Source organism: Chlorocebus sabaeus, chromosome 23, assembly GCF_047675955.1.
Source record: "Chlorocebus sabaeus isolate Y175 chromosome 23, mChlSab1.0.hap1, whole genome shotgun sequence".
Classification (NCBI taxonomy): Eukaryota; Metazoa; Chordata; class Mammalia; order Primates; family Cercopithecidae; genus Chlorocebus; species Chlorocebus sabaeus.
Window position 1 is genome coordinate 9508315 of NC_132926.1, and position 24734 is coordinate 9533048.

At 52.1% G+C, this 24734-nt stretch overlaps 1 protein-coding gene across 2 annotated transcripts in view; it reads right to left on the reverse strand.

Moving 5' to 3' along the window:
• The window catches only part of ERGIC1 (endoplasmic reticulum-golgi intermediate compartment 1), a 120617-nt gene that overhangs the window by 24448 nt on the left and 71435 nt on the right, over positions 1-24734 (reverse strand). For both annotated transcript variants that reach the window (XM_008015307.3, XM_073010524.1), the window contains 4 exons: positions 20298-20392; positions 15308-15432; positions 6278-6382; positions 3830-3890 (listed from right to left, as the gene is read on the reverse strand). In XM_008015307.3, the coding sequence (XP_008013498.2) occupies positions 3830-3890; positions 6278-6382; positions 15308-15432; positions 20298-20392 (386 nt within the window). The remainder of the gene's footprint in view (positions 1-3829; positions 3891-6277; positions 6383-15307; positions 15433-20297; positions 20393-24734) is intronic.

Sequence of the window (24734 nt, forward strand, 5' to 3'; positions counted from 1 at the left end):
AAAAAAAAAAAAAAAATTGTACAAAACACAGGTGATCACCAAGGGCAAAAAAAAAAAAAAAAAAAAAAAATCACCCATAAACTCGCCATCAGAAAAGTATGGTTCCCATTCTTACATATAAACTGCCAGACATGTTTATATATACACTTATATTTTCCTAAAATAGCACCGTACTGTATCTTTTTGTAAGAACTGAACATCGTGAACTTTTCAGGTCTAAGACACAGAACATAAGCTCCATAGAGGTTTGTTTTATTCATCTCTCTATCCCCAGAACCTAGCCCAATGCCCAGTATATAGTAGGTGCTCAATAAATGTTTGCTGCCTGACTGCCAGCAAGGTGCTGACACTCCTCGCTCATCTTGGGCAGTTACCATGCTCAATCAACCCCCATGCCTGAATACTGACGTGGTTCCTCATTTTCATTCTTACAAACAATGACCAAATGAACATTATTTTCCTAGATCTTTGTACACTCTCTTAATTATTTCCTTAGCTTACTCTCCTATGAGTACAATTGATGACTCAAAGGCAATGACCATTTTTAAGGTCTTTGATACAATTTGCCAAGTGCCCACTGGAGACACTGCAGTTAATTAGACCCATGTGGACTTCTTGTGAGTTGACCATTCCTAGAGACTGCTGGCTCCAACGTGGTCTAGGCCGGCCCACACTCCCTTCAGGCTCACTCCCTCCTCCCCTATCCGCAAAATCTTCGTATGGAAAAATTCAAATCTAAAACATAGGGAATCGTATAATGGACTCCCACGTACCCATTTCCCAACTTCAGCAGTTACCGACGTCTGGCCAATCTTGCTTCATCCCTATCCCGCCACTGGAGTGGGGCCCAGAACCTGCGTTTTTAAACCAGCAGCACATATATATGTGTGTGTGTGTATACTTACATACACATATACACACACACATATATGTGACAGCCCATATTATGTGTTACATATACATGACAAGCTGGTTTCATCCCAGTTATGTCATTTGGGACCAGTTAAACAATTCAGCATCACAATACAAGACACAATTTGATATAGGAAAGGTTCTCCTTAGATTCTGCCCTAGGGGATCTCGTTCCTGAAGTTAGCTGTTGACAACAATGACGCGAACGGCCAACATTTATTGAGTGCTCACAATGTGGCAGGCCGTGGACTAAACTCTGTACACGCATCTCATTAATCCTCATGGCAAGGCTTAAGGTGGAGAGGATTCTTCCCACTTTACAGATGCAAAAACTGAGGCTTAGCAGAGTTAAATGACTTTCCCAAGACCATAGGGCTGGGAAAGAGTGGAGCGGGACACTGGAGGCCAAGGTCCTCACCACCACACTGCACCACCATCTGGCCAGAGCTCTTCCACAGTGGCCTCCAGGCCTCTAATAATCGATTATATACCCACTATACCCTGAGCACAGGGCTGGGTCCTGGGGACAAAGCAGTGGGCAAGGCAGAGTGCTATGTTCTAGCTAGTGCAACAGCCAAGGCAGCAGCTGACTGGGAGAACAAGGTGATTTCAGAGAGTGGTCTATGCTAGGAAGAAAAAACAGGTTTGTCCTTAGGAGTGGGGGTTACTTTAGATAGGGTGACCAGCGAGGGCTTCTTGGAAGTGGTGGCATTTGAACTGAGACCTTAATGCTACGAAGCAACCCCCACAGCAAGACCTGGGCACAGAGGGACCTACAAAGGCAAAGGCCCAGTGCCGGGGACTGAGCTTGGGAGCCAAGGAAATAAAAGCCAGCCCTTCCCCGGCTGTCCATTGCTTGATCTCATACTTTTTTCTCTCCACTTAAGCCAGCCTGAGATGACTTTCGTCACTAGCCCTGGAGAAGGCAAGGTTTTCTGTCCACACCCTCTCTCTGCTTGCACACTCTGGGCCTTCTTAGCTTGATCCTCTTTCCTGTCCAGCAGCTGAGGCGTCCATCATAGCTGCGAACATTTGTGGACGGCCAACGTGGGATGGCATGTTACCATGACACAAAACGACAATGACCACAGCACCACACCAAGAATCATCTACCTCTATTACAACCAGACATTTGCATTCAAATAAGGAGGTGCTTGCCGTCTACTTATCCGTTGCTGGAGGCAGCATGAATGGGAACCAGACACAGCTGAAAAGCAATCGGGTAACACAGCGCCAACCCTGTACATATCAGAGGCATTACTGCCACGGTGAAACACCGAAAACTGCAGATGCTTCCAGTGAGAAGACAATGCCTTAGAAAAGCCGAGCAGAGCCGCGCACGGTGGCTCAAGCCTGTAATCCCAGCACTTTGGGAGGCCGAGACGGGCGGATCACAAGGTCAGGAGATCGAGACCATCCTGGCTAACCCGGTGAAACCCCGTCTCTACTAAAAAATACAAAAAAAAAACTAGCCAGGCGAGGTGGCGGGCGCCCGTAGTCCCAGCTACTCAGGAGGCTGAGGCAGGAGAATGGTGTAAACCCAGGAGGCGGAGTTTGCAGTGAGCTGAGATCCGGCCACTGCACTCCAGCCTGGGCAACAGAGCGGGACTCCGTCTCAAAAAAAAAAAAAAAGAAAAGCTGAGCAGAGGGGGACAGATCACCTGAAGTCAGGAGTTCGAGACTAGCCTGGCCAACGTGGTGAAACCCTGTCTCTCCTAAAAATACAAAAAATTAGCTGGGCATAGTGGCGGGCACCTGTAATCCCGATTACCCAGAGACTGAGACAGGAGAATTGCTTGAACCCGGGAGGCTGTGGTTGCAGTGAGCCGAGACTGTGCCATTGAACTCTAGCCTGGGTGGCAGAGTGAGACTCCATCTCAAAAAGAAAAAAAAGAAAGAAAAGCACAGCAGAGCTGCAAGATGGACAACTGTGCTCCCATTACAACTGGAAAGTAAGAAAATCATGGCTATGTAATAAGGTCAGGTACAGAAAGCAGACAGTCAACTGCGATCCATGCCTTGGAAAAAAAGAAAAGTGACTTCTGCTTATGGACAAGGATTCACAGGGACACAGAAAAATGAGGTTTGATTTGTCAGGGGGCAGGTCACAGAGGAATGTTTTCTTTGCCTTGGATCCCTGACAATGGGAGAGCAAACACATTTCAGGAAATAATAAGAAAAGACGTGGATTAAAAGGTGAGCTCAGGTGAGGAAATAAGAAAAATCCAGGTACCCTGTGCAGCAGTGGGTCTGCGGGTCTGCTTGAGCAGACGGGCCTCCTGGGCCCATTCGTGCGCGGGTCTGAGGCCATGTGAGCTCATGTGTGTTGGTGTGCACACACAGGTGTGCATTCTCTCCTGTCTGCGTGTGGAGATGTGCTGTTTTCTTTGATCTGGGCCAAGCTGCCAGGGAGCTAAGGAGGGTGAGGACTCTAGGAGGAGCCACTGTCGATGGGAGGAGTTTGAGCAGGAGGAGAGTGAGGTGTGGGGGAGGCAGCCATGTGGTCAGACCTGACCGGGCCACCCACAGACCTGTTCTCACGATGCGACCTGGAGCCAGAACAGATTCTGGTTCTGCCGTAGCTCCCTGTGGGATCTTAGGTAATTAGTTCAACTAAGGATGATGATGTGGCTGTGATGACAGCAACAATAATGGTAATAGCTGGGATCCACTGTGTGCGTGCGTCTGCTGTGCCAAGGGATGGCATGTACCTTCCCCGGGACAAGCCTTCTTCCTTCTCCGTCAGATGGGGCTGGGCCCACCTTCCTACTGGCTAGCTGTGGGAATGGAGCATGAGCAGCCTCCCTGCCTCGGAGTGGGTGCTGGACAGGCACCCCCACCCCTCTGCCCTCCCCCATCCCTGCCTGCTGTACTGGGCATCTTGGAGCAGAAGGCTGTTCCCAGCAGGGATACATACGGTTGGAGGTGAGTCTGTCTGCTCCCCCGAGAGCATTGAAAGCTCCGTGGACGTTCTGGACCTGTGGAAAAATTCAGTAAGGGGATGGTCCCCAGGACACCTCCACCTCCAGGCCTGGCCCTGGTTGTGGGGGACGGCCAGGTGCCACCTGGTCTAGGAACCCTACCAGTGTGTAAAAGGGGGCTCCAGGAGATTTGTGGCGAGCAAGAGGCAGCACGGGCCTGGCACATAGTAGGCACAAGCTTGTTTCCCATCTCTAGCACCTACTATGTGATGCTCCATCCTGGCCCCTTCATATAATTTCATTTCATGCCCCAACTGATGTATCATTGGGCCCATTTTACAGAAAAGCAACTCAAGGCTTGGAAAGACACCAGAACTTGCCCGGCTGGTAAGTGGCTAAGCTAAACTCTGAAATCAGGTCTGTCTGACACTAAGCTGGACTCTTTCCATGAAGCCACACAGAAAATTCAAGTGAACGTGGATTCTGGGTCCAGAAGGTTTCTCCTGAGATCCCAGGGTCTTCTGAAAGGTCCATAGAGGAGTCCAGGCAGGGGTGCCCCAGCGTGTGGGCCCCCCATCATGTCTGCTGCAGAGAACACACAGCAGGTGTGAAGAGAACCCTCCTCCGGGCAGCGGGGTGGGCTGCTGTAGAGTGGGACTGAAAACCACATCCCACCTTTTCTCTGAGGACAATGGGAAACCAGGTTGGCCTCAAGGAACATCTAAAGGAGGACAAGGCATACCTGGTAAATGGAGCATGCTACCATGGGCATAGTTAACAGGGGTTATTGAGCTAGACACCCTGGAGGGCTTCCTGGAGGAAATGACATTGATAGCAAGATCTGGAGGAAAGTGGGAAGTTAAACTGGTGAGCAGCACGTACAAAGGCTTGAGTCTGGAGACAGGCCCACACGGCCCCCAGGAGGAAGGAAGTGAGGTGTCTGAATAGAAGGAAGGAGGAGACATCAGAGAGGTAGGCGGGGACATGATTCTGTGGAGATGGCCACTCCAGGAGCGGCGGGCAGCAGCAGGATGGTGTAATCCCTGATCTTGGTCTCAGGAGGCTGATGCTTACTGGGCACTTCACACAACTGCATGTTCTCAACAAGCAATTCCTCAACACGTGGAAGGAGCTGCAATTCCTCAACAAGGAAAAGGAAGTTTGTCTATTTGCTGTCTTGAGACTGACCATGAGAAGGCTTCATTTCTAACCCATGAGAACCGTGGTTATGGAGACAAGAAGGCTAGAATGTTCTCTTCCATTGTCATGTGTCATGGCTTTATCTCACATTTATTTGTACCATTTATTTTTATTTTTATTTTTTATTTTTTTGAGAGGAGTCTTACTCTGTTACCCAGGCTGGAGTGCAGTGGCACGATCCCTGCCTCAGCCTCCTGAGTAGCTGGGATTACAGGTGCCCGCCACCACGCCCGGCTAATTTTTGTATTTTTAGTAGAAACGGAATTTCACCATGTTGGCCAGGCTGGTCTCAAACTTTTGACCTCAAGCAGTTCGCCCGCCTCAGCCTCCCAAAGTGCTGGGATTATAGGCGTGAGCCACCGAGCCCGGCCTGTTGTCTTCCCCTCTAGACTGGAAGCTCCAGGTGGGCAGGGACCATGTTTGAACTCACCGAGGTATGCAAGGCCTGGAACATGGTAGGTACTTCATACATATTTGTTGAATAGATGGATGGACAGAAAATGAATGGATGGATGGGCCCTAAGCTAAGTTTTGTACATTTTTTTTTAAAAATCAGATTTCCAACCCACTAATGACTAAACTTGGGACCATAGTTTCTGTGTCCTTCTGTTTTGCCCCTGCGTGCAGCAATGTGAGACCACTGCTCCTCCCTCCTCAGCTCCTCCTCTGCTCCTCTCCCCTCCACCCTGCCTTGGTCTGGGCCCTTCTCTCACCTCCCTGCCTATAGTCTTGCCTCCTGGGTCCATCTTCCTTGCTGCAGATGGGTGCTCTGAGTCACCAACCAGACCTTCAGTCTCCACCTTCCTCAATCTAACATGGGTCTCTCACACCCCACACACCCCACACACCCCACCTCCTGGCTTCCACTTCAGGCAAGTGCTTCTGGGCCCTCTCAGCTGTCGAGCCAGCCCTTGTGTCCTGGGCCTCTGGCATCTCGGCACAGAACAACATGCCATGCCACATACGCTTACTGATCCATTTTTCTGAAAGTAACCTTGAGGGTCTTTCATATGAAAACCACCAGCTGGGTGCTGTAGGAGAGGGGTGATGTTTGAGACACCCCCTGCCTAGGACCCGTTTCCTTGTTCTGTTCCTGGTGAAACCCTTCTTACCCTTCCAGGCTTGGCTCAGATGTCACTTTAAGGGTAGCCCTTCCTTGTCCCCAGAGAGGACAGAGGGCACTGGGTGACACAGCCCCAGAAGGCCCACCCCCAGCCATGTCATCTCGAGTGTCCCCTGCTCACCTGTAGCGTGTCCCCAAAGGAGAGCTTGTGGATGACATGCGTCATGTCCGGGTTCTGTGGCTGGGCTGTGGCACTGTGTGTGGACACGTGGAAGTTGCCGGGGACCTGGGGGAGAAATGCTGAGTGTCAGGAGTCTGGTCACCTTCTCCAGGGGGAGGAACACTGGGGCTTCACCCTGTGTGATCCAGGGAGGACACTGGAATCAGGCAGATCTGGGTTTGGATCCTGCCTGTGTCATTTTCAACTGTGCAAAGGAGTCATCCCATCTCTCCGGGCCTCAGGCTCCTCATCTGCAGAATGGGGGCACTACCATAGCTTCCGAGGGTGCTGCCAGGATTCTCTGGTGAGATTCTCTGGCATGTGAAGTGCCCACCTGGGCAACGGGCACAAAGCCAGGACTCATGGCAGCTGCTCCCCCTCCAGCTCTGTGGATTCTAGGTGGCTGACCCCACAGTGGGCTGGGGGATGACCTTTGAGCCTGCAGACTAATGGGGCTTCCTCGGACTCCAAATCCCTATCATTTCCTACCCAAGTCTGCCCCAGTGCCCTAGACAGGGGATCCCTGATAGACAGACTGTGGTAGCCTCATCTCTTCCCCAGTTCTCAAGCCCTTGAGAGCCAAGCCAGCAAGAGGTGCCAGATGAGTATTTACAGAACGAAGGATGCTGGTGACGGCCATGTGGTAGAAGCCACCTCAGCTTCTCCCTGTTTCAGCACAAAGTCCCTCCTCCTTCTCCTCCTCCTCTCCCTCCCCCTCCTCCTCCTCCTCCTCCTCTTCCCAGATGCTCAGATTAGAACTCTTGGTATGATCCCGGAACCCCCATCTCACTCCCGACATCCCATCCCTCAGCTGAAACCCCGTCAGTCCACCTTCCAAACACACCTGGCACCTGACCTCTTCTCTGCTGCCCTGGTCCAAGGTCATCTCTTCATGGAGAAGAATGGCGGGCTCCTTCCTGGGCTCCCAGCTTCCACGCTCCCCACAGCCTGGGCCTTTCCCCAATAATGACTGGTAAGATCTTTTTAAACCTACATCAGATCTTATCACTCCTCTGCCCAGAACCCTCCATGGCTTCTATTCTCTCAGAGTCCAAGTCTATGTCCTAGGGGTGGCCCACAGGCCACATCTGGCCACTGGTCAAGCATCATGTCCCCACCTCCTGGCCTCCTGCTGCCATGTCCTCTGCTGCTTCCTGCATGATCTCCCTGCCGTGCCGTGAACAGCATCCAGTGTGGCTCCACTTCAAGCCTTTGTGCCTGACCCCTTCCTGGGACCCTCTTCCACATGGCCCTCCCTCGGCCCCTCAGGGCCCAACAGAGAGGCCCTCCATGTCCACCTGTGCACAAGAGCATCCTGACCCCATTCCCCATCCCCGTACCTGCTACAGCCTCTGGGATCACCCACCATCTCATACCCATCTGGCTCTCATCTGCCTCCTTGCATTAGCAGGTCCACACCCTGCTGCGCTCCCTGGACACCGACGCATAGCAGGCACTCAATAGACACTTCTCGAATGAATGAACGACTAAACAACACTGAATCCTTCGACTTTGTGATCTGATAATTCCCATTTTACAGAAAAGAAAATGGAGGCTCAGAGCAGTGAAGAAACTTGCTAAGGTCACATGTTGAGAGCTGCAATCTGAGCTCACATCTGTTGGACGCGCTGCTCCCTCCTCTGGTGCCGGATGCCATCTACCTCCGCAGCCTGGGCTGATGGCCACATGGCGCCAGTCCTTCAGGAGATGCCGGGACTGGGGAGATGAGCAGACAAGAATCGGGCCTTGGCCAAGCCCCTGTGACGCAGACTTGGAACAGATAATGAGACTCTGTGGGGTCCACCCTGACCCAGAGGAATCTGCAGATCATGGGGGTTACAGGGAAGGCCCCCGACTCAATGGAGGTTGCAGGTTGTATTCAGGGAGGGCTTCCCAGGGGAAAGGACATCCTGTGCTAAGGCTCTGAAGATGAGTCTGCATTACTCAGGAAGAGAGGGAAAAGCATCTGGGCAGAGGGAACAGCATGAACAGGTGCAGAGGACAGAAACTGCCCAGCATGCGGGCATGTCTAAAGAACTAAAAGAGTCTGGTATTATTGAACTCCAAATGAGATGGGGGTCGGGGTGCTGGCAGCAGCAGGAAACAAAGAGGCACAAGGGAGGAGTTGGGGCTGTTTATCAAAGGCCCCCAAATGCCACACTGAAAAACTCAGGGGTTACCTTATCCCAGCCCAATGAAGAAGAGTGTGCGAGCTGTGTCTGAGGAGGGAACACAGCTTAGTGTGCAGCAGCGCATCAAAGTCTGACTTTGTAAGCATGTCTGTTTCAAACACAAAGCTGTGGACTTCCTGCAGGAATATTCCTACTTCAGCAGGGCCCGTGCCTGTGACTGACAGGGGAGGCATCAAGCTGACAGCCTGCGGCCTCAGCCTCAGCAAACTCGCACTGGAGCATGCCACAGGCCACAGTGGAGAAGGGACACTTGCTGGGTCAGGAGCGGAGCAGAAACAACAGTGTGGCAAGATCTCCCTCGAGGGACAGCATCACCTGCTTCAGGGACCCAGTAACCCACGGTAGAGTGGTTGCTCTGAGTTCTACACATGGCCTCAAGCCCAGCCCCACTTCCTAGCTGGGGGGCCTTAGGCGAGGTCAGTAACCACTCCATGCCTCAGTTTCTCCATCAGCAAAATGGGCATAAAGCCAGAAGGTTACTGGGAGGATTCATGGAGGTGATGCACGCAAAGCAGCCCGCAGCTGGCCTCAGGTCAGGTTTGTAGGGTGAATACGTTTGTCATCGGAGCTAACCAAGAAGGGCCCTCCCGGAAGAGGGAACACTCAGAGGCAGGGCGTGAGGGAAAGCCCACTGAGTTTTTACATTTATGCCTCATTTTCACCGATAAAAATAATGCCTGCGTCCATTTTCATGATAGAACAGTCACGAGACACAGTCAGACTAAAGACCCTGTTGCTGACCATCCCTGGGAGTAAGAAAGCCACAGCCATAAGGCGTGTGTCCTCCCAGAGGTTTTCTACGCGGTGACACAGGGCCTCCCGCAGATCGGGCCATGGCAGAGTTCAGAACTGGAACTGGGGCCTGGGCCTCGTGCTCCTGGAGTGAAGTGAGTCAAGAAGGCTGGCCCCTCAGCACCTGCCACCCCTGCCGAGCCCCGCAAGGCTGTGACTCAGGAACCCACTCCCGCTCCACACCAAATCCATCACAGGTGGCTGACTCATGCCAGCACATGCTGGGCTGAAGAAAGAAACAGCAACGCTTTTAGAGCCTGTGACTTAGGAACCTACGTCAGTGTCTCTGATGGATTTAAAAAACATATAGCTGCAGCCAGGCCCCATACCCCTCACCCCATCCTGTCCTCCTCCTGTGGGGCTGGCCGATGAAACGAGGTCACTGTGGGGTCTCAGGTGGGGCTACCGCTGCTGCTCAAAACACGCAAACTCTGACAACTGGCTGCTGGCCAACCTCCTGGGGGCCAGATAAGGAGGCCATGGGACAAGTCTCAGCCTGATGCTGGGAGAGGTGTGGGGGCTGGTTGCTGACCCTGCCGTTAGCACACGGACACCGCTGGCTTCTTTGAGCACCTCTTGATGGGCAGCTCCTCAAAGGCACAGATCTTTAACGAGGGAGAGTGGCTGGGCTGGGGTAGGGCACGGTCTCTACTCCCTCCAGGAGTTTGGGGCAAAGGGTGCCCTAGGTTGTGACCCAGGGCACAGCTGGTCATGACATGTGTAAACAAGATATTGGGAGCAGCAGCCACAGGCAGTGGGCTCAGGGGGTCAGGGCCCTGATGCCAGGCTGCCTGTGTTAAAATCCTGGCTGCGTGACCTTGACCAGGTCACTTAATCTCCTGTGCCTCAGTTTCCTCCGGGCTACTGCGAAGACTAAAGGAGTTCATATGCGGAAAGGGCTGGGTAAGAACCCAGTACGTGGCAGTAACACGGGTTTAAGAAAGGCTGCTGTGAGTCTTTCCCAGACTCCCCGGCACTCTGCTGACCAGAGAAGGCCCATTTCTTGGACACCCTCCCTGTGCCTTTCACGGGCGCACTGGTAGGGTGTGTGCCAGCTGATGAGGTCATGGAAACTTTGCACTGATGGGAGATAAGGCGGGCCCAGATGCTTGTCCAGTCTCTACTGCAGAGTTTGTTCATGTTTCACAGCCTGTGAGGTATCACTGTCTCCATTTTACAGATGAGGAACCTAAGGCTCAGAGAAGCTAAACTGCCCAGAGTCATTCAAACAGTGACCATGGTAGCCAGGATCCTTGACCACAGGTCCGTCTGACCCCAAAGGACAAGCTCACCCAGAGCTGGCTGGGGGCACCAGCACAGCCCATTCGAAGGGGAGCAGACTGCAGCCTGGGGCATGTTTGCCAAGAGGTGGGAGGGCTTGGTGGCAGGGCTGTCTCGTGGGTTGTCACTCCAGGTGCTTGAATAAGCACCATCCCTTCTTGATCACCATCTGGGGCATATATATTTTTTCAGCCCTGGTGGTTGCATCTCCCCCTGGGGGCGGGGGGCCCACAATGAGGAGGTGCGTGTACGTCTGTTCATCTGTGCATCTTCGGCTTCATCTTCAGTCTTCAGACAGGGCTGCCTTTGTAACTTTAGGGGTCTCCAACTCTCATTCTCCTCGTCATTCTCTTCATGGCTGCTTTATCAAAATTACACATTTCCTGTTTACCTGAGCACTCACTTTCCCCCCAGCTATAGACCCCGGGCCACCAAGGGCGGGAAGCATGGCTGCTTCTCTCCCACTGCAGCCCAGCACCAAGCACAGAGCCAGGCGTAAGGTGGACGCTCAGTAGCACAGAAGCCTGAGTGGAGTGGTTAAAGGGAGGGGCCAAGTCAAAGAGGAGGCACAGGCAGCAGCTGCAGTGTGAAGAGGGGCGTGGTGGGGAGTGAATGTGGGCGGGCAGGGAAGGGGAGGGAGGACTTCCCCTGAGGGACCCACATTAGCTGAGGCCTGTGGGTGAGCAGTGGTTCCCCAGAAGATGAGGTGGGGACAGAGGGAGGGTCGGGAGGCCCAGCAGAGGTCCCCCACCAATCCCCCCACCTGCCTGCGCACACGATGAATCTCTCCAAGGCCTTAAACCCCCAACTGCGGCCTGCATCTGGCTCCCCTTGCTTCGTAAGGACGTGGCTCCTGCAGCCAGCGGCCCCTTCACTCCCCATCATCCGCGTTTTCTGGAGCACTCTCCGTAGCACTGATCACTGTCCATTCCGGCCCTGCCTTCCTGAGCCTGGCAGCGCCAGCCCTGCTCGTTGGTATCTATACATATGTTCCTTTCCAGGCTGCAGGCTCCGCCCAGCCTTTGCTTCCTCCTTCCTGTCTGACTGCCCCTTCTTGCACCTTTTGTTACCCCCTCATCTCCCCACCTCCAAGTGACTGGGGGGAGGGGGGCGCCAGAATTCAGTCCTCAAATTGCACTTCTCTCCACATCTTAGGTTCTTAAGGCTTTTGGTGCCACGGATGACCCTTTGCCAGTCTAATGATACCTATGCTTTAAACGCTTAAAATGTTTTTAATGCATAAAATGCATAGGATTACAAAGGAGAGAGACTATATTTAAATAGTAATTAAAATATTTTAAAAAACACATTTGAATATGCTGCTTTACTGATGCATCAGATAAGACCCAGTGGTGGGTCTAATAATTACTGTCATTTTTATTTATTTATTTTTTGAGACAGGGTTTCACTCTGTCACCCAGGTTGGAGCATGCTGGTGCAATCTCAGCTCACTGAAGCCTCCACCTCCCTGGGCTCAAAAGACCCTCCCACCTCAGCCTCCCAAGTAGCTGGGACTACAAGCACGGGCTTGGCTAATTTTTGTATTTTTTTGTAGAGACAGGGTTTTGCCATGTTGCCCAGGCTGGTCTTGAACTCCTGACCTCAAGTGATCCACCCACCTTGGCCTCCCGAAGTGCTGGGATTACAGGTGTGAGCCACTGTGCCTGGCCAATCACTGTAATTTTAAAACAGTGATGCATATAAACAGTCTCTGGAAATTATCTGCAACAACTGTAACGTGCTATAAATATCGGCAATTTCTGCTGGTGATGAGGTCCCAGGCACTGCTAATACTACTATGGTTTGTGGCCTACATTCATCGCAGATGGAAATGCTAAACTTTAATTCGAGTTTAGCAAAAACAAAGACGTCAGTTTTTCCCCCATCCAACTTCATAGATCTCTTGCATTCAATCCGCTCTCCTTGGGGGTGTCTGTGGACCCCAGGTTTAAAACAAGGATCTACGGCCTCTCCCTAGGTAATCTTGCTTAAACCAATGCTCCTCAAACTTCAGTGGCATCAGAATCTATGGGGGGACGGGGGGGGCGGCGCTTGTTCTAGCACAGAGTCAGTAGGTCTGAGGGGGGGCCTGAGAATCTGCATTCCTAACAATATCCCAGGTGATGCTGATGCTGCTGGCCTAGGGGCTTGAGGAGCCCCCACTTTGAGGACCCGTGACTTCCAACATCATCTGTTCGCTGACAACTCCCACCTCGACATCTGTGGTCCAGAGCCCTCTCCTGAACCCTCCACACCTCCAACTTCCAATTTCCCCTCTCCCTGTAGACCCCTAATGGGAACCCCAAAGGAAGCCAGAGTGGAATGAGCAATGCCCAGCCCTACCTACTTCCCATAGAATCCAGGCTTTTCTAAGCTTCCACGTCCAGAAACGGGACCACCTGGTTGTCAAGACAAAGATGTCAAAGGTTTCTTTGGTTCCACATGTGCCCTCAATCCCGCACCCGATTCTTCATTAAGTCTTATTGACTCTACCTCCCTCATCCGACCACATCTCCCCAGTTCCACTGCCACAGCCACTGCCTGCCACCCCCTCCAGCCCAGCCCCACGGAGCTGCCGAGCCAACCTTTTTTTTTTTTTTTGAGAGACAGAGTCTTACTCTGTCACCCAGGCTGGACTGCAGTGGCATGATCTCGACTCACTGCCAGCTCCACATCCCAGGTTCATGTCATTCTCCCACATCAGCTCCTGAGTAGCTGGGACTACAGGCACCCGCCACCGCGCCCGGCTAATTTTGTTTTTTTGTGTTTTTAGTAGAGACAGGGTTTCATTGTGTTGGCCGGGATGGTCTCAATCTCCTGACCTCGTGATCCGCCCACCTCGGCCTCCCAACGTGCTGGGATTCCAGGTGTGAGCCACCGCACCCGGCCGCGAAAGCCATCCTTCTAAGGCTGTGCTGTCTGGCAGAACTTTCCTCAGCGATGGAAGTGCTTTCTTTCTATCTGCACTAGCGCTGCGGCCCCAGCCAGCACGTGGCTTTGAGCACTTGAAATGTGGTTGATGAGAATGAATGACTGAATTGTATATTTTATTTAATTTGAATTAATTTAAATAACCTTATGTGGCTGGTGGCAACCTATTGGATAGTACAGTTCTGAAGCATAAATCTGATTACATTGCTTCCCTGTTTAACCCTCAAATGGCTTTCCATCACAACCACCATAAAATCCAAATTACAGGGCATGGCAAAGGTGCTGTGTGGCAGTTCACGGGCAGAGACAGCTCCCAGTGAACCGCGACCCTCAGCATCCCTGCCTCCCCGTAGTCCCTCCTCCTGAGGCCCGGGCTGGTACGAGACTCACTTTAACCCATAACACGCGGCAGGTTTCTCCCAGCAACAGCTGAAACCTTAAGAAGGCCTTGTGGCTTCTGCTTTAGCACTTAACGGAGTCCTGAACCGTCACGTAAGAAGTCCGCCCTGCTTGAAAGATGACCAGGCCTGGCCTTCCGCCCGCCCGCCAAGGACTGTGGGAAGGGACAGCACATGCCCTCTCTAAAGGGGAGCACTGCCCATAGGTGCCAGGTCATTGCCATAATGGGAACACGGACCCAATGTAGTGAGAGCCTCTGACTTTTAAAAGCCAGAAATCTGGACTCCTGATCTTTTCATACTGGTTCTGATACAGTTAAATGCTATACTGGACAAACATAATTTATCTTTGGGCTGGATGTGGCCAGTGAGTTTGCAACCCCAGCTCAGGTGTCAGGGACCAGAAGAAGGGCGTTTTGAGCAGAGGCTGCAGGAGGGACAAGGAGAAGCCAGGAGTGGCAAGTGGCTCAGTTTGCCTGGGGCTGGGAAGGGGAGCTGTGGGACAGCAGGATTGCTGTGTGACCTTGGGCAAGACACTTAACCTCTCTGGGCCCCAGCATCCTAACCTGTCAAATGGTGCTGCCTCACAGCGTTGTTGAGAGGCTCCACTGTGACAGTACCGAGCTTCAAGGAGGGCCGGCACGTGCTGAGCAAAACCCTGCCAGCTGCCACCGGGTGCCTCGGCCCTCCCAAGGGCACTGCGCTCACCCACTTGACTTAGGATCTGAAGCTTCTGGTTCTGGGGACAAAACAACAGTGAACCTTGAATGGCCCTTCAGAGCTGACAAGGTACTTTCAAGCCCGCCTCGCCTCACTCCCATTGGCTTTATTCCTCATCTCAGCACTTAGCATCCCTGATGCTTTCTGGTTTGTAGACTGTCTCCCTCCACCAGAATGGAAGCCCCACCAGCCCAGGGACGCTGCCCTAGAGCCTATCACCGACCCTGGAACACAGAAGGTGCTTATTGAAAAAGAATGAATGAATCTGCATTAGCTCATTTAATCCCCACACAAACTTGTGAAGTGGGTGGTATCCTGATATTATCACCATCACATCCTCAGCCTAAAATGGGTCAAGTGACTTGTAGGGGCCAAGAGGGGGTAGAACTGGGACTTGAACCCAGGGGTGGGGGCTGCAAATCCTCAGGTCTTCTCACCATTGTCTCCCTCATTGGGGAGAAGAGTAGCTCCTTCCTGAACCAGCCATCAGGGGCTTAAAACTGCAGGAAGCCTGGACCCCTGCATCCAGATTCTCAGCAGGACACGAACCCTCGCTCGCCGGGGGCTGTGTCGGGGTCAGGTCGAGTGAGTGCACACCTCCACAACCAGTTTCCAGGGAGCAAGGAGACAGCGGGAATGGGGAGCAGGTCGAAAGGGCTGAGGCAGGGCTTCCGTACCTTGTTGATGCTGAACTGCCCCTCGAAGCGGCAGCCTGCCCCATTGTTCAGTGGGATCTTCATGGAGTTGTCAATGTGGCCCACTTCATGCCTGCCCATCTCATCCTGAATGTCCAGCCCGACCACTGCAGGAGCCAAAGGGAGACAACAGTCACAAACCCAGAGACACGGGAGGAGGGGGCCAGCCTGTTCTCTCTGGGAGCCTTCATTCATCCATTCCAGGGACAGGCCGGGCTGGGGACCTCCAGGAGCTCATGGTCTGGGGTCCAAAGACTACAGGGGACAGGATAATGACTCTGCTAAATGTGAGGCCGAGGGGAGGCAGGGCATAGTAGGGGTCCTGGGGCCACCCTGGGGGTCTGCCATACTGGTCCTCTGAATCTGGGTTCTGCCTCAGGTACTTAACCTCTGGATGCCTCAGTTTCTTTCTCTGTAAAATGGGGGGTGACCATAATTGAACCTTCCTTGGAAGATTATGAGGATCAAATAGTTCAGGTGTAGAAAATGCTTAGGGTCTGATGGATGTGAGGTGGAAAGTGCTTAATAAATGTTAGCTCTTGGATCTCAGATAGTCTTTTTATTTATTTATTTATTTATTTTGAGACAGAGTCTCGCTCTGTTGCCCAGGCTGGAGTGCAATGGCACGATCTCGGCTCACTGCAACCTCTGCCTCCTGGGTTCAAGCAATTCTCCTGCTTCAGCCTCCCAAGTAGCTGGGATTATAGGTGCCCGCCACCACGCCCGGCTAATTTTTTTGTATTTTTAGTAAAGATGGGGTTTCACCATGTTGGCCAGGCTGGTCTCGCTTCTGACCTCAGGTGATCCACCCGCCTCAGCCTCCCAAAGTGCTGGGATTACAAGTGTGGGCCACCGTTCCCGGCCTTCAGATAGTTATGGGATGAATAGGCTCAGGCCCCCATCCACTCATCCATCATTCACTTATTCATTCATTCACACATTCCTTTACCCATCGCCTATGCTACCGGGCCCTATGATAAGCACCAGGGACGCACAAAGGGAAAAGGCAGGCCCTGCCCTCTGTCACCTCTGTCAACTTCATCCCCAGAGATGGTCCAACTAGCCAGCGGTGAGAGGATTCCTGTGAACTATGGAAATGCAGGAATTTCCCTGGCAGGAGTGCTAAAAAGGAGGTGCCATACAGAGGAAGAACAGCTGGAAGCAATTTTAAAGAGGGCCAACCTTAAAAGGGAAAAATGGGAACAACTCTGTGTTCCTCGATGAGGATGGAGAAGTAAATGAGGACCCATCCATAGAAGGGAACGTGCTGGAGCCATTCAAAATGACCCTCACGGTCCACAGGACACGGGAAATGCCAATGGTATAATGTGAAGTTTAGAGAAAACACAAGCAGGTCCCCATTTCACTCAGCAGTTCCAATGTTGGCAGCCTGTCCTCTAGATACACAGTGTGTGTCCAGATGTGTGTGCAAAGCTGCTCAGGCAACCTCATTTGAAATTGTGGCAATCGGAAGCAATTCAACTGTTTGTCACCGGAGCCAGTGGAACAGCCCTCTTTCCCAGTGCTGTGCAGCAGGTAGGTACAAAAAATTGGCTAAATGCAGGTGCATGGAGCAGGCTCAGAGCAGATCAGTGGCTGAGTTACTAGCACTGGGACCTCAAGCAGGTTACTTAACCTCTGTGCCCCAGTTTCCTCTTCTATCACAGGCTTGTTGTGAGGGTTAAAGAAAAGTAAAACAGGACTGGGCACAGTGGCTCACGTCTGTAATCCCAGCACTTTGGGAGGCCAAGGTGGGAGGATCACTTGAAGCCAGCAGTTCGAGACCAGCCTGGCCAATATGGCGAAACCCCATCTCCACTAAAAACACAAAAAATTGGTGGTGGGTGCCTATAATCCCAGCTACTCTGGAGGCTGAGGCAGGACAATCACTTGAACCCAGGAGGCGGAGGTTGTAGTGAGCTGAGATCGTGCCACTGCACTCCAGCCTGGGCGACAGAGAAAAACTCTATCTCACAAAAAAAAAAAAAGAAAGAAAAGAAAAGTAAAACAGCACTTACTATGTGCTAGACTCTCTTCTAAGTGCCTTTTATGTAAGAACACACCATCTTGGCTGGGCGTGGTGGCTCATGCCTGTAATCCCAGCACTTTGGGGGGCCGAGGCGGGTGGATCACAAGGTCAGAAGTTTGAGACCAACCTGGCCAACATAGTGAAACCCCATCTCTACTAAAAATACAAAAAATTAGTCAGGCATGGTGGCGGGCGCCTGTAATCCCAGGTACTGAGGAGGCTGAGGCAGGAGAATGGCTTGAACCCGGGAGGTGGAGGTTGCAGTGAGCTGAGATCATGCCATCGCACTCTAGCTCCGGCAACAGTGCGAGACTCTGTCTCAAAACAAACAAACAAACAAACAAACAAAACACCATTTAAACACCCCTGTGGGGAAGATAGTATTATCAGTCCCATTGTACACCTAGGGAAACTGAGGCACAGATACCTCACAGCTAGGAAACATCAGAGCTTGGAATGAAATCCAGGTGGATTTGCTTCTGAGCCCACACCCTTCAGCCATTCTGCTAAGACACCTCAAATCCCAATGCATTTCATATAGCCAAAGGATGCAGGGCAGGGCCTGGCCTGGAAGAAAAGAATAAATGGCAGCTGTTATTATTTTCCTCATATTATGAGTAATATGAGAACAGCTCCAAGACACTAGCTAGAAAAAAAAACCCAGAGACTCCAGAAGGTTCCCACATGGTAGGGTCCCAATTAATTATGTAAACAACAACAAAAACCCAAACCCAATATGTGTTCACAGACACACACACATGTAGGGGTGGGGAATAGGGACCCACTTTCTAGCAGAGGTGTCCTTTGGGGAAGATGGCATACTGGGACAAGAAGGGAGACAGGGGAGGGGTACTTTTGCTTTTTAAAAAACATATTATTTTTGTATTTTTGAATGTATGTCTATTTTAAGATTAACATGTATTCTTCTATTAGTTGTATAATGAAGAATATTATTTTTAAAAGCAGGATATGAGATCATACATGCAGCACGATCTCAGCTATGTTCAGAAACACAGAGAGGAAGGCCAGCTGGACAGAATGATGTGAAAATGTCACCGACACCGCTGTCAGGTAGCAGAATTACGGGTGATCTCTTTTGCTTCCCTGTGTTTTCGAGAAGTATAATGATGAGCATGCATTTTTTCCTACAATAAAAATGTGATGTTCTTTTAAAGAAAAGCCAGAATGCTGGGCTCTAGCAGGGGTGAGGGGTTTGGGGGTTCAGGTTATAGCCCACAGATCCAGCAGGGCATGGCAGGGCACAGGGTAGAGGTTGCCTGGCCCCTCCTGGAACCACATCTCTTCCCTTTCCTACCCCACTGGTCCCAGTCCTCTGGTCTGACTAAGAATTTCCTTGTTCCAGAGATACAGTCACTCCTGAATGAGAACCTGCCAGATGAATTATTTTTCTAAGTGAAAGAAAAAAAATAACAAAAAATAAGACCGACCTATTTCGACAGGTTCCCTGGCTTGGGGCCCAGCGAGGATTCAAAATTGTGACGTAAATCTCACCCAAAGCAATGACAGGGCTGAGACTCTCCCTATCTCTGGCCGGAGGTGCACCCAGTGTTCTCTCAGCTGTGTCCTTTAACAGGAAGAGGGGGTGGGCAGAGTAGGGCCTGCAGCAGGCTCCGTGCCAGGCTGGGAGGAGGGACGGCTGGAACCCCAGTCCAGGAGAGGGCGCCCAGTCTACTCGCTGACAAGTCTGGGGACCATGCAGTAGATTCTCCCAAGAACCTCAGACAACAGACATTACTAAGCCCATTTTGCAGATGAGGAACCTGAAGCTCAGAGAGTCACCTTAGCCAAGGTCACAGTTTTAGCCAGCAAAGGAGCCAGGATCTGACTCCAAATCAGACTTCAAATGAGTTTTGTTTTGTAGAAGTAATTCACTCTGGGCCGGGCACGGTGGCTCATGCCTGTAATCCTAGCACTTTGGGAGAGTGAGGTGGGTGGATCACCTGAGGTCAGGGGTTCAAGACCAGCCTGGCCAACATGATGAAACTCCATCTCTACTAAAAATACAAAAATTAGCTTGGCATGGTGGTGCGCACCTGTAATCCCAGCTACTCGGGAGGCTGAGGCAGAAGAATTGCTTGAACCCGGGAGGCAGAGGTTGCAGTGAGCCGAGATCATGCCACTGCACTCCAGCCTGGGTGACAGAAGTGAAACTCTGTCTCAAAAAAAAAAAAAAAGATTTCATTCTTTTGGTTAAAACAAAATAGGTGTGAAGTCAAAAAAGGAATCTCCCAGCCCTCCCCTGTCGCAGGTGCTCTAGAGCCCTGTCCTGCACTCTCATGGATGGTGGATCGCTCCGGCTTCTGTAGGTGTCGGCCGCCAGCGACTCAGAGCTGCACTCTTCTCCAGATGAATGCTCTTGACTGACCACTTCCTGCTTGAGATGCTTGGGAGGTGATGTGACCCCTGCCACACACATCACTCTGCAGCCATTACCCAATGACATGGATAATAACAGCCTGGTCCCATTGCTACTGGGTGTGACAAATGCTATGGTGTCATTCACACCCCCCAGTATCCTGTGAGATCAGGCTGAGTTTGGACTTCAGCTGAACACACATCTTTGCTTATCCTCTTACACTGCCCTATCCTGCATCTGTCACTGCCTTACAGCTTCCTCCCTCAACAAGTCACTTCCATGAGACTCAGCCTCTGCTGCGGAGCTGTAACATGACCCTAAGAGACTCCCTGCCTCGCTGCACCCACACAGCTGCTCTCCAGAGGTAACCCCATGAGTCGTGTCTTGTGTTTTTTATGCCAGAAAACCTCCAAGTGCATGCATACTCAATTATATTCTCCTCCAAAAAAGAGTGGGGAGAACCATATGTTGGCTTGGCTTGTCCTGAAGATCTTGCCACTTCTGCACACATGCATTTGCCCTGAGGAGGTGTCCTGCTGGAGGGAGGGACTGTGTGGAGTACTCACACTCGCAGTGCAGATTGGGTAAACTGATGTTCAGACTGACGTCAATCTTGCCCCCGCTGTCCTTGTCTGGGTCATCGACGTAGAGCTCGTTCACACTAGGGGAGAGACAAGTATAGGAACCTTTGTTGAGATGGGGACGAAGATCTCAGCTGCAGGGGACAGCCAGGGATCACTTCACTTGGCGACCACAACTTAGATAACCCAGACTCCATCTGGGCAGAGCCTGCACTTCCTGTGCCCTCAGGCATGGGTCTAGGTTGCACTCTTCAAATGCAGCCTTACCTCTCAAGAGGGGAGGGCTGGACCGGGCGCGGTGGCTCACGCCTGTTATCCCAGCTCTTTGGGAGGCCAAGGTGGGTGGATCACCCGAGGTCAGGAGTTCAAGACCAGCCTGACCAACATGGCGAAACCTCGTCTCTACTAAAAATACAAAATTAGCTGGGCGTGGTGGTGCATGCCTGAAATCCCAGCTACTTGGAAGGCTGAGTATCATGAACCCAGGAGGCTGAGGTTGCAGTGAGTGGAGCCTGGGCAATAAGAGTGAAACTCTATCTCAAAAAAAATAAAATAAAATAAAGAGAGGAGGGCTGGGGATAGCATAGTGGTAAGAGCATATCTTTCAGAGTCAGACAGATTCAAGTTCAAATCCTGGTTCTGGTACTTGCTATGCTCACCTCTGTGAACCCACCTGTTAAGTAGGGATAACACCACCCACTACAAATAAGGTGGTTCGAACACTAAAATGAGAAATAGGGGTCTTCTGAGGGATCAGGGCCTGGCGCCAACAGGCACAGAGGACCTTACAGCCTCCTCTCTTGAGGTCCCCTCCCCCCAGCTGGGAAGCCAGGAATTCCCTGATGCTCATCCCTAGGGGCAGAACCGGTTCTGAGAAGTGACTGGATGGCTGTATTCATTTCCTGGGGCTGCTGTAACACATTATCACAAAGTGAACGGCTTAAACCAACATGCATTCATTGTCTTATGCTTTTGGAGGTCAGAAGTCTAAAATGGGCTGTGTTCCTGGGAGAATGCATTTTCTTGCCTTTTTCAGCTTCTAGGTGCTGCCTAGGCTTGTGGCCCCTCCTCCCAATTCCAAAGCCAGCAGCTTCCCATTTCTCTGACCTCTACCTTTTTTTTTTTTTTCCTTTTTTGGAGACAGAGTCTCGCTCTGTTACCCAGGCTGCAGTGCGGTGGCACGATCTCGACTCACTGCAACCTCCACCTCCCAGGTTCAAGCAATTCTTCTGCCTCAGCCTCCCGAGTAGCTGTGACTACAGGCGCGTGCCACCACTCCAGCTAATTTTTGTATTTTTAGTAGACACGGGGTTTCACCATATTGGCCGGGCTAGTCTTGAACTCCTGACCTCGTGATCCACTGCTCCGCACTTCCCCACCTCACAACCCTCCCAAAGTGCTTCATCTGGCCCACCTGGCTAACCCAGGATCCTCTCCCCATCTTGAGATCCTTAATGTAATCACATACGCAAAGTTTCTTTTGAATACAAGGTAACACGGCCACATGCATCAGGATCAGGGACCTAGACATCACTGGGGGCAGGGAGTCATTATTCTGTTGACCGCATGGGCCATAGTTAGGGGCAGGTGGCTCCACAGCCAGCCATGTCATCTTGCTGTCAGCAGCACAGTGTTGGCATCTGTTAGCAATCCAAATTTGCTCAACAAATACTTTTTGAGTACCTACTACCTGTCAGGAGCCAGAAACAGCAATGAATCAGACAGACGCTGTCTATGCCCTTATCAAGCTTATAGACACAAGAACCAGACATCACTCAGCTCCTAAATAAATATGCTGCCACTCCCAGCGCTGATTACTGCTTTGACAGAAAGCTGCAGGGGGCTGTAAGAGGGACTACAGGGCCACTGGCCTTTGGGGAGAAGGGGCTGGGAAGACTTCTCTGAGGTGTGACTGAGGTCTGGGGGATGCGCAGGCATCATCCTGGCAGCATGTGCAAAGGCCTGGAGGTTGGGGAGGGCACAGTAGGTTTGGGGAACTGAATGAAGGTCACCATGGTTATAGTATAAGGAGGCTGCATGAGGCCTTTAGACTTTTTTTTTTTTTGACAGAGTCTCGCTCTGTCCCTCAGGCTGGAGTACAGTGGCACGATCTCGGCTCACTGCAACCTCCGCCTTCTGGGTTCAAGCGATTCTCCTCCCTCAGCCTCCCAAGTAGCTGGGACTACTGGCTCACGCCACCACGCCTGGCTAATTTTTGTATTTTTAGTAGAGGTGGGGTTTCACCAGGTTGGCCAGGCTGGTCTTGAACTCCTGACCTCAGATGATCTGCCCGCCTCAGCCTCCCAAAGTGCTGGGATTACAGGCATGAGGCACCATGCCCGGCCGAGGCCTTTAGACTTGATAGGAGCACAGCCACGGAGTCAGGCTTGCACTCTCCTGGGCTCCCTCTGGCTGCTGCGAGCAAGACCCACTGGAGGGGCTGCTGTGCAGGAGGGAGACCAGGCGGGGGATGGCGGCGCCTTGGACGGGGTGGGATGGGAATGGAGAGGAGGAGGGCTGCAGGAACCCACCTAGAGCAGGCGGGACTTGCTGATGGATGGGACTGGGGCAGAGGGAGGTGAGGTGAGGGGGGAATGCAGACACACTGCTGCGTTTCTTCCTGGACCCATTCTTTGGGCTGAGAGCCTCTAGAAGAGGAGCAGGACAAGCAGGAGGGAGAGGGACTGAGAGATAGAGGCTGTGCCGAGCCCAGGTGTCTTGGAGGCATCCCCGAGTAGCTGCTGGGATGTCTGATGGCCGCATCTGATTCCCAATAACGCCCCCCACCCAGAGGGAACCAAATCTAAAGGCCTGGCCGGGGGGAGGGGGCAGCTGAAGGGGGAAGTGCTTCAGGTGGCTGGGCTGTGGTTAAACATTTATTAGGCCCCTTGGGTCTCGTCCTTCGGCTGTAAAATAAGAGAATTGCCCTATCTAAGCAACGAAGACTCCAAGAGAGCTTTGTAAATGGCCACATCTTAGGGAAAGAATGAGTAGGACCAAAGCAAAGGAATTTCGTTTTTACTAAGACCACATCTTTGCACCCCTAACACCTGGTGTGATGCTGTTCACAAGGAACGGTGGGCTCTGAAAGACGCCTGGGGCCTGTTTCTCTGTGGGGCCCACAAGGATATTCCCAGAGACAAGCGTGCAACAGATGGGCCCCCACTCGTTAAGTTAGGAGGCTGACTGCACGCATTCATGCCGTCCCGTGGGCGCCTGTGAAATGCCCTGAGCCCCATCTTAAAACCAGGAAACAGGCTCGGAGAGGGTGCGTCCCATCCCTAGGGTCACACGCTAGCAAGTAGCTGAGCTAGAATCTCAACCCGGGCGTTCCACAGCTCAGGCTGCCTCCCAGCCCTCTCCTCAGCATCAGGGTCAAGGAAGAAAATGAAGGAGGGCCCTGGTCCTGGGAAGCCTTAGGATGGGAGAGGGGAGACACGGGCCTGCGCTTGACCTTGCTTGTACTGTTGGCTCCAATCAGAGGCCACCAAGAACGAAGAAGCTGGAGGGAGAGGGGCAAACAGGAGCCCAGGAGGCTACAAGAGACAGGACTAGCTGGATTTCCTAGGCCAACTAAGAATTCCTAAGCCTAGCTGGGGAAGGTGGTCGCACCCACCTTTAAACACGGGGCTTGTAACTCAGCTCACAGCTGACCAATCAGGTAGTAAAGGGAGCTCACTAAAATACCTATTAGGCTAAAAGCAGGAGGTAAAGAAACAGCCAAATCATCTATCGCCTCAGAACACAGGGGGAGGGACAATGACCGGGATATAAACCCAGGCATTCGAGCTGAATCGGGCAACCCCCTTTGAGTCCCCTTCCTTTGTACGGGAGCCCTGCTTTCACTCTATTAAATCCTGCAACTGCACACTCTTCTGGTCCATGTTTGTTCCAGCTCGAGCTGAGCTTTAGCTCGCAGTCCACCACTGTTGATCGCAGCCGTCACAGACCCGCCGCTGACTTCTACCCCTCTGGATCCAGCAGGGTGTCTGCTGCGCTTCTCATCCAGCGAGGCGCCCATTGCCGCTCCCGACCGGGCTAGAGGCTCGCCGTTGTTCCTGCATGGCTAAGTGCCCGGGTTCATCCTAACTGAGCTGAACACTGGTCGCTGGGTTCTACAGTTGTCTTTCGTGATCCACGGCTTCCAATAGAGCTATAACACTCGCCGCATGGCCCAAGGTTCCATTCCTTGGAATCCGTGAGGCCAAGAACCCCAGATCTAAGAACAAAGACCCGCAGGTAACAGGCCCGAGGAGGATCCGCCTCCCTACAGCCAAATGCTCTGCCCTGGCCTTCAGCACCCAATTTCTACCCCAGCTGTAATTTGCAACTCTGGAGAGCTGTTGAGTAATGAAATTGCTGGGTGATTAACACACAGTCAACTAAGGAGAGCCTCGGCTTCCCTTCCCAGCCAGGAAGCCG